This window comes from Apteryx mantelli, chromosome 19 (genome assembly GCF_036417845.1).
Source record: "Apteryx mantelli isolate bAptMan1 chromosome 19, bAptMan1.hap1, whole genome shotgun sequence".
Lineage (NCBI taxonomy): Eukaryota > Metazoa > Chordata > Aves > Apterygiformes > Apterygidae > Apteryx > Apteryx mantelli.
In genome coordinates, this window is record NC_089996.1 from 12,722,833 (window position 1) to 12,732,857 (window position 10,025).

General features: G+C 45.4%; 1 protein-coding gene across 1 annotated transcript in view; it reads left to right on the forward strand.

The window, feature by feature from the left end:
• Positions 1-5,260, forward strand: part of RAB11FIP4 (RAB11 family interacting protein 4) — a 124,407-nt gene extending 119,147 nt beyond the window's left edge. Inside the window, exons 11-15 of the mRNA XM_067308478.1 lie at positions 52-133; positions 412-549; positions 1,012-1,170; positions 1,542-1,685; positions 3,393-5,260. Of these exons, the coding sequence (XP_067164579.1) occupies positions 52-133; positions 412-549; positions 1,012-1,170; positions 1,542-1,685; positions 3,393-3,509 (640 nt within the window). The 3' untranslated portion in view covers positions 3,510-5,260. The remainder of the gene's footprint in view (positions 1-51; positions 134-411; positions 550-1,011; positions 1,171-1,541; positions 1,686-3,392) is intronic.
• Positions 5,261-10,025: the final 4,765 nt, after the last annotated feature.

Sequence of the window (10,025 nt, forward strand, 5' to 3'; positions counted from 1 at the left end):
ATGTCTTCCTTCTTAGAGACATTTGCTGTAAGACTTCCCTTTTTGACACAGGGTTCAGCAACTGGAAGAAGAAAATGGTGAGCTGAAAAGCACCGTCACACGACTGAAATCACAAACGGAGAAATTAGATGAGGTAACTAAACTCCTGAGTTCTGAACATGTTCGTGATGTCAAGTGCAGTTTGACAGCAGCTTGATTTGTTTAAAAGCAAACTCATATGGTGACTGGCCCAAATTTTTTTTAACTGGCATTCCCTAAACAGGGAATGTTAATGAAATTAGAACATTGGTCATCTTTAGCAACAAACACCCATGCTAACTTACGACCAGCCGTTTCTATATAGTTGCATTACACAACTGAGGATGACTCATGCATTTTCAAGCTAGCTGTGAAGTTCCCCATCTATTCCAGGAAAGGCAACGCATGTCAGATAGGTTGGAAGACACTAGTCTGCGGCTGAAGGATGAGATGGATTTGTACAAGAGAATGATGGACAAGCTGCGACAGAACAGACTGGAATTCAACAAGGAGAGGGAGGCCACACAGGAAGTAAGTGTGAAAAGGGATGTCAGGCAATTGCATGTTATCTGTATGGGAGCCCATCTGAAAAAGAATGGGCAGAGCCATGATCACACAGCATTCAGTTAATGTATTACTGGATTGTATTTTTATGGCAGGGGTACCCCCAGGGTGATGGATGCTGCAAGAATACCTAAAAAATGGCAGTCAGTGATACAAAGGGATTTAAACTCTTTGAAAACTTAGTCTTGAATGTGTGCCATAACATTTACCTTACTAAGTTTGCCAGGGAAATTACACCTCTCGGACACCAGGCTTGGAGATCAGAGCTGCTTCCAGCTTGTGTGATGGTTCTTAAGTGGCCTTTCCAAAGAGCAGCGAGGGCTATATTGTAGGAATTCCAGCCTTGAACAGGACCACGGTGCTCCTGTTGCAGTGTGAAGGCGCTGGTTATGCAAACTGGGGAGACATGACCTGTGTGCATCTCCACAGCTCATCGAGGACTTGCGGAAGGAACTGGAGCACCTGCAGCTGTACAAGCTGGAATGTGAGCGCCCGGGACGCGGCAGAAGCTCTTCATCCAGCGTGAGTGAATTCAATGCCAAAACCAGAGAGGTGGAGATGGAGCATGAAATAAAACGGCTGAAGCAGGTGAGCAGGGCAGGGGCCTCTCGAGCTGTGGGTGAGTCCCAGTGAACTGTGCAGAACTGCTCTGAAAAATGCCTACAACTGTGACCCCTACCACACTCCCTTTAGATTTTGTCCCCCCTCCTCCCTTAAGTGGAAGACCTGCCTTGCATTTGTCTAGGACTTCTTTGCACAAGCAGTGTAGGTTGTGCACGTAGGGAACACCTGCAGTTCAGAGGGGGAGGACTTCTCACTGGTGGTAAGAGTGTTACTTGTTGGCTTGCAGCCACTGTATGTCATCCAAGCTACCTGTGATGATATATATGTTTTTTTCTTTTTTAAATTGAATCTTGCAGATAGAACTTAAAACACAATGTCTTTTGATCCTTAAATAGGAGAATCAGAAGCTTCGTGATCAAAATGATGATCTTAATGGACAGATTTTAAGTCTTAGTCTTTATGAAGCTAAAAATCTCTTTGCAACGCAAACAAAAGCCCAGTCCCTGGCTGCTGAAATAGATTCTGCATCAAGAGATGAGGTAATGCACTGTTTTTTCATCAAGTACTGCTTCAAAAAAAAACCTAGGCTTTTCAATGCAATTAATTGTCAAGGTGAACTACCTGAAGCTGGCAAATGAGCAACAGAAAAGTCTGCTTTGTTAGGAGTTGGAGACTGTTAGAAAAATGGCTCGACAGACTGTTTTACAATGGATTTTACAATGGATTTATTTTGTGTCTTCTGTCTCACAGGGGATTGTGTGCTGTGGATCTGTCCCTTTCATATAGAAATAATTGTAGCCAGTTACTTAATTTTTTACTCTGCTGTAGATTTAGTTCTAAATTATTTCAGTAACAAGCTTTCACTTGGATCTAAGCTTGAGATAAATTCTCCCTTTGGCAGAGTCAGATTCTTGGAGAAAATATGTAGTATGCAAGTGATAAGCTGGTCAATGCTTTGGAAAATATTGTAGGAGACCCATTTGCCTGTGGGCTGGAGTCAAGCTGGTACAGTTTGAAAAGCTTCCTTCGAGCGCCAGGACAGATCATGAGATCAGGCCGATGGAGCTGTAAGAGCTCCCAGAGGAAGAGGCAGTTAGTGATGAAGGACTGTAAAATGGTTTGTTTACTTCTATGCTTTGTTTATTCTGAACAGAACTTCCCATTTCCTCTTTAAGAGGAGTCCTGAGCAAACCTTTTTACCCGGTCTGTACTTGAATGACCCCGTTAGCCTGAGCCCCTGGGCAGCCCCGTGGAGTGAAGTACATACTTGAGCTTCTCACTGAACCGGAGCGCTGTGAAGAAAACCTGTTTAATTGTTGAGCTCGGAGTAAAAGCAAATTAGGTTTTTGCTGTTGCAAGGCAAGTCTTGCCCCGCTCCCTCCCCTTTCTGAACCTTGTGGCCCTGGCTCATGCCGGGGGTACCCAGCGCTCCCCCTCTAAAGGAGGAGGGTGCCCTGCAGCTGCAGGCCAGGCTTGGTAAACCTCATAGACCAGCTCGAACCTTTTCCACTGCAGTGTTTCTCTGTATAATCAGAATGCAGGTAAGAGACTGCAGATTCGGGAGCGGACTTTGCTGAAGGCTAGTGGAAACAGATGCCCAAATCACATTAACATAAGGAGGAACTGGGACTCTAATTCTCCAGGGACACTTTGGAAGACTGGCATTAAAGATGCTGCATATAAAAAGCAAGGTGTCCACATCTTTGGGGGCACTATGAGGCCTTTCGGAGTGCAAAGGTCTAGTGAAACATGCTGTGTGTTTCCTGTAGAACTAATAACATAGAGCATAGGATATACAGGGGGTTGTTCTTGAGAATGGATTGTGGGGTTTTGGGGGGGGGGGGTGTCTTTTTCCAAAAGATAGTGTATTGCTCCCAGTCAAGAATATTGAAATCTTGTTCTGTTCACCAGCCTTCCATGCAAAGTGCTTTAGATTTCAGTAGACTCAAAACCATAAAGCTCTTACACCAGGGTGAGGAAGCCAGTGTGGATGCAGGATGGCTTGGTGTGTTAGAAGTTGAATTTTTGGTTCAAATGAGCTGCCAAAAGACTCCTGGTAGTGACTGCTCACCACCTTCCTAAATGATAAAGATCTTTAATATATATATCATTTCTAACAAATGTCAGAAAAGGGACCTGGTAATCCTAAGCAGTGCTAGTCTCTCACCTCTGTCTGAACTCAGGCCATTATGTAAACTAGTGACAATGCTGCAAGAGACGCATAACTCTGAAATGTTGTGTTTCAGCTCATGGAAGCCCTTAAAGAACAGGAGGAGATAAATTACAGATTGCGACAGTATATGGACAAGATCATTTTGGCAATCCTAGACCACAACCCGTCTATCCTGGAAATAAAAAATTGAAGGGAATGGTAAAGGAAAAGCATTAACTGCCTGATACTTCTGCACATGCCACTGGATCTAAACAACACTCTGATACTGTAAATGAATCTATAAATATATATATATTATATATATACACTACGTGTGAGTGTGGGTGCGCGGGTGTGTTTATATGATGTTTGGTACACTGTTATTTGTCATTGAATTGGCTTGGTTAGATTTTTTCCATGCACTTTCAATACCTGTAACAAGATAGATACTGTATATTAATGTAATAACAATATAACTGGATCATGCTGTTTTAGATACTGGACAAAATGACTCTACCTCTAGTTGTAAAGGTAAAAGACAATGGAAACATATGGATGTGACCCTAACTTTAAGAGCAAGAATTGTTCTTTTGTTCTTCCAGGAATTTGGGTACCACAAACCGATCAACATACCCAGGTTCAGTTCCTGACTGGTGCTGGCTGTGTAATTTCCTATTCGATTCAGCTTTATTACTTAAACCACACGTTAGGGGGAAAAAAAAACTTTGGGAGAAAAAGGAAAGACACAAAGTAAAAGAGGAGAAGAGGAAGACATTACAGAATTGTTGCTATATGTGTAAAATCACCATCCACTTGTTTGCCACTGTCAGCACAAAGTGCTTTTTATATAAGATCACTTTGGAGCCTCCTTTGGGATGCTCTGAGCCAGCCCGCTCTTCAGCGTGTGTGTGCATGTGTATGTTTTATGCCAGGGTCCCTGTAGCATTGAGGCTAAGAAGTTGTTCAAGTTCTATTCCCCTATTTTCAGGGGTTTGTCATGGGCCGTTAAAATGAATTCTGGGATCCTGCTCCTTCCCCCCCACCCCACCCCTTAGTTTTAAGTATTCCACTGAAGGAACACATTCCAGTTCTTAAAAACAAACTAAAACTGAGTGAAATAGCCCACTTCAAGGGGAGGAGGAGCCCTTTAAATCACTTGTTGACTCCTTTACCACCCCCTGTGAGATTTTGCAGGCGAGCTGTGAAGAGGACCGGCTGGGGCCTAACACAGTCTTGCAGAGAAGTCTGGTGTGAAGCATCTGGTACCTTTAGGGCAGTAAAAAGTCAGAGCTTGGTCTTGCAGAAGCTGCTGATCCAGACTGAGTACACAGGTGCACAGCTAAAGCTCTGAACGGAGAACACATCCTGATTTAGATGAGCAGTTGTGCAGGTGCTTAACTTTAAATGTGTACTGTGACTGCTTGTACAAGTCAGTGGGCCAGAACATAAGCTTTAAAGTTGAGTATAAGCTTAAATGCTGCCTTAAAGAGGGATGGGCTTCAACATGTGCCTCTGTTCTCCTGAGTTGGAGCCGTGTATTGTAGGACTAGGACCTTTTTAATTAATAATGTAACTTAAAGAAAAAGCTTATGGAATTGACTGATTGTTGAATATTAAATTTTATTCCATGCACTAGAAGTTTTTTAATTAAAAATTTCACACTTGAAACACCTTTTGATTCATGCCGACTGGTAAAGGCAGGGATAGTTACAGAAAAATGGGCCCAAGTAACTGGCTTACCCCAGTGCATAGAAATGTTTCCTCTATTTGAGTACACTCCCCAGAAGAATGTTACAGTAGCAGTGACTGTGCTTTTCTGTGTATTTCTTGCTGTTGACAGTGTCTTGCCCCTAGTATTCTCTTGATGTATCTTGGTGTGTATATGTGATGCATTTTTCCTGAATTTGAATACATAAAACGTGTATTCAGTTATGGATGTAAATATATATATATTTTTCTGCAGTCTCTGTGCTCTTGCCTTCAGTGATGTCTTACTGGAGTCATGGGAAGGGAGGGGGGAAGTGCAAAAATCAGACTTTCTTGAAGACAAGAAAATAAAAGCAATTTGTTTCTGTGTAATTGCCTTAGGCCAGTGTAATGTGACTGAAACGTCAGAGAATCGAGAGGAATAACTATGGGACTTGGTGGCCCAGCTCACAAAGACTTCTGTAGGGCTCCAGTGCTGTCGGAGAAGTGGTCGTGTTCAGACATCTCAGGGCTGGATTCCTGGGACTCAAGGGGAATCTGGAGAAGGGATTTAAAGATTACTCCTTTGTCACCTGGGGATGATATAAAATGTTCTTTGCTAAATTACAGCAGCTTCTGTCTGCAGAGGAAACAGGTGGAGCACCATGGACATCCCATGCGCATGCCTCTCCCACCCGCTGCTCCTTCTGGACCTGACACCCAACGGTTAAGCCAGCTTGGTGCTACCTACAGGAATCCTCACCTGCACGTTAGTGATGACGTTTCCGTCTGCTTGGTGCTGTCTGTGGGTTGTGCTGAGGACTTTGCTCTCTCTGTAGGCCACAGAGAACTGTTTCAACTTGCCAGGTGGCTGTTGCTAACCTGCTGTGCCCAGCAGGGCTGGGTGAGCCGGCAGCCCTGCCACCGGAGGTAGCTGTGTTTGGTAAGTCCTGCTGCTGCCCTGCTCTTGTGCAGGGCAGTTGAATGTAGGTGAACCTGGTGCAGGTCAGACCGGTAGCTGAATGTTTTCCCCCCTAAATATTTTCAGGTAAGCTGGATTCAGCTTCAGAATTTTAATTGTCTAAAACCCATCACCATTATGGTAGAGCATCAGCAAACGTTGAGGACTAGTTCGCCGAAAACTATGCTGAGCACTTGCGAAGCGGAAAGCCTCACTTGCTTAACTGAGACCACAGATCCCTTGGACTTGATCAGAGGGAGGCTTGACCGGAGTTGTAGTCAAGATTTTATGCAGATGAATATGTAAGAGGTAAATAATCACTAAATCTGGATGAAATCCTCAAAATGACACTCTAGCCAAGGGTACCCAGCAGTGAATTTTCAAAAGACTTGTGGGATTTCTTGTTTAGCTCTGCACCCAGCTGCTTTAGCCTTTAAAAGCTGTCCCTTGCTCCACACTGCTTGCACTTGAAGAGTTGTCTTACACCATGTTGGTGGTGTTTGTAGCTTTATTTTATTGCATAAAGGACAGTAACATTTCTGCTTCTGTGGAGACCCTTGGTGTAGTACTGCTTTCTGCTGCTGTTCAAAAATGTATCCAGATGCTTGCTGTGAGGTTTGAAAAACAAGAAATGTAGGTTGGGGGTGGGAGAGGCATTTCATTTGCAGATGTATGTTTTCCTCTGTTATCCACATTTAAAAATAACTAATTAGCAGTTACATTTTTAGATTGAGTCTAATAATAGCTTTCCAGTAACTAGTGACATTAGACCAGCTTGTCTTGCCACCCAAGCCATTCTGTCCCAAAAAAGAAATCATCACATTTTATGACGTGAAGTACCTTGGTAATAAGGGATCATCTTTGGTGGGTTGCTGGGGCAGGGAGAAGAGTAATCTGATACCGACCCTGGCTGAGCTCTGCGTCTCTGCAACGGCGGAGAGCTGCGTTGGCAGTGCAGGCGGGAGGCAGGGAGACACCAGTTTTGCTGCCTGCTCTCGGAGAAATTTGTTCTCCCTCTGCTGCGGCTCCCTTCCTGCTCGCAGCCCGCCTGGGGCAGCACTGCCAGCCTCTGCCTCCTCGGGCCCACGTTACTGCTGGTGGAACAGCGGCCTCCCTCCCCTGGGTGGATAACTTCAAACTCAGCACCCAGTGCCAGCGCGTTCGAGCAATACGCAAATGCAGTAAAGATTCTTCTGTTAAAATTGTGCTTCTCCTTTAACCCTGGGGGTGCAGCCACACTTCAAGGTACTCTATCTCGCTTTGTGCCTTTGTTCTTTCCCCTATAGATACTGAGATGATAAGTGATATTCTGGTCAACCTAATTGCACACCACCACGGGTATTTTTGTACAGTGAGAAAAGATGACTCGCTTCTGGCTAAAAGTTGTACTTCCTCAGACTAATCCTACACACAAGCTACTGTGGAAAAACCGCCTCTTCAAAACTTGTGTGTCAGAGTACCTGAAAATCTTGTCCCCCCAGATTCTTCTGACACGGGTTGCTGCGCTCTGGGTATCAGTCAGCAGCTGCTGCACGGTTCTGCTTTCAGAGTGCGATACTGAGTCAAAAATATACTCACATCAAAAGACTATTTTTTAGCTTTTGAATAACTTGCATTAAAGATGGGAGCTGGTTGAGAATTTGTCATGTTTTGAAGCGTGACAGTGACAAACTGTAACCATCCGATCCATTCTAAGGAGTTTTTAATACAAAAATTTGTAGCAAGTCTCAAAAAAAAAAAAATTAAACGCACTTTTGTTGCCAAATTTCCTTTTATGGTCTTGGGAGAAGTTCAAACATAGCATTATTAATCCTCGCACATACACATAGCATCAGATATTTTGCTGTCTGAATGCAGCAAGGCTCCGTTTAGTGGAGTAGCACTGCGTTACTCTCCCGGAAAGGATCTTGGCCTGCAATATTTAGGCTCCCTAATCTACTTAGTAATTGAGGGCTTGAAAGCTAATATATAAACATACATTGTGGCCTGCTCCCTCGGCCACTATTCAGCGCTCTGCATCGTAGCACTAGTGACACGCGATGAACCTAAGAGCTGGGATTTACAAATAAGTTAATACATTATTTTTCTTATTTAATGACAGTGAATATACAGTGGTTTTCTCTTCAAGCAAATACTGTACAGTGTGGTTTGAAGGATTTTTTCCAAGGAAGGAAGGAACTTGCAGTTGATCAAATAGTTGCCAAACCAGTGGCTTGGCTTATATTAATTTGAGTGAAAACTGGCTCAGACTGTAACTGAGCAGTTCCTGGGGTGGTTCTGGTGCAAGCAGCAATGCTCATATTCTTGTTACAAGTCATTTGTTGCTTGAGGAAGGTTGTCAAGAGAGTGTGACAGTGGTTATATAACACAACTGATTTTAAAGGCAAGAGTTCAACAGTTGCTGACGTTTTGTCCCTTTGCAGCGTCCTCGGGGTTTTCTCTGTGCTTTTCAATCCAAAATATTGATCGCGGCAGCCATTTGCTGCTGAAGCACGTGGCCTGTGTGGGCTTCTTGTTATTAGATGAAACTTTGCAGGTACCTTTGGGACCTGGTAGGGATTGCAGCACGTCTGGTCCGAATCCTGCACCCTCGCACGTTGTCCTGCTCTGCACAGCACCGGCGTCCTTGCTGGGGCCTCTCTGGTCATTTCCTATTTTAGGAGAGAACGTGGGTTCAGCTGAGCACTACAAACACGGTATTTTTGTAACTTAACTGAAGGCTTGTGCGTCTAGCACACCAGGAGGCAAAACTCAGGCTGTGGCTGAAGTCTGCTAAGGTTTTTATTTTACTTCATAGTGACTAGAAACAGGTCTGCAAGCCTCATTGTAAGTAGCTATATTCCTTTTAAATAAGTCAGCAAAGATACAGAGAAAATTCTTGCTTACTGTTCCCCGGCCTTTATTTTCTATGGTCACTAAAGAACGAGGAAAAAGGGAAGGAAAGGTTCTTGTTATGCTCGGAGGGGGCAAAAAAAGGAAAAACTGCAAACCTCATTTGCTGTCCCACAAAGGAACTGAAGAACCTTCCTTGGCCTCCCTTAACCAGCACTGATGACTGTATCATGTGTTTTTTTCCGCTTGAGATGTCTTTTGTGGTCATTCACCCTTCTGAATCAAAGCGAAGCAGTGGCTGGTCGAACACGGAGCAAGGAAGCTGGAGCTTGCTGAGGGTTGAGAATATGCACGAGGCCTTAGCCCAGATTAGCTCCGCTATTGCTTGCAAGCTAGAAAGCTGGTGCTTTTTGGATGTGGTCCGTCTTGGTTAGACTGGTCCCTGCTGAGCTCCGTGGCGGTCGCCCTGGGGGGACCGCAAGGCTGAGCGTGGTGGTGTACGTGGTGCACCTACAGCTGGTCACAGCAGCCAGCATCGCCTTGGTGGAGAGGCTCTCCTGACCAGCCTGGCCTGAGGGTCCAGCGCGGATAGGGCTGCCGATGCTTTTCACGGAGGTCTAGGTCAGCGTGATTTGTATTGCGCTGCGGCTGTACGTTTGCTGATAAGATTTTTGGAGAGATTAGCTGTGCCGTCCTGACCGTTTGCTTTTGAATCTCAGTCCGGCTCCACCCCGCAGCTCTGATAACCAAGGTGCCGTGAACCTGCAGCTTCGAGTCAGCCTGAATAACGTACCGGTAGCACAAGAGCAGTGTTCGTTTGTGGGATTCCCCCCGGATATCTCGTGCTGACATTTGCAGTCTCGGTCTTGTCGCTGTGCCCACTGCCACAGTGTCTCCTGTGCTCCTTCGGGCGGTGGGAGGGACGAACGCAGCATTCTTGGCTCCAGCAAGGCTTCAGCTGTTGAGACTCAAGGATTTCAGCACTGGTCTGTATCAGGCTCGTCCTGTCCATGCCTTCGGTGTGGTCCTGAAGACAAGCTGCGTCCCATCCGCATGACAAAATGTTGTAGCCGGTTCTCATGGCATTCAGACCCGCAGTGTAAATAAGCCTCAGGTCGGTGCAGGCGCGGCAGCCCTGGGACCTCCCTTCCCCTTTGCCTGGACGCCCTGCAGCGATGCCGTTGCACGCCGCAACGCTGCCCCGGGGGGCTGCCAGCACCCACGGGGGTAGAAACACCTGCCGCTGGG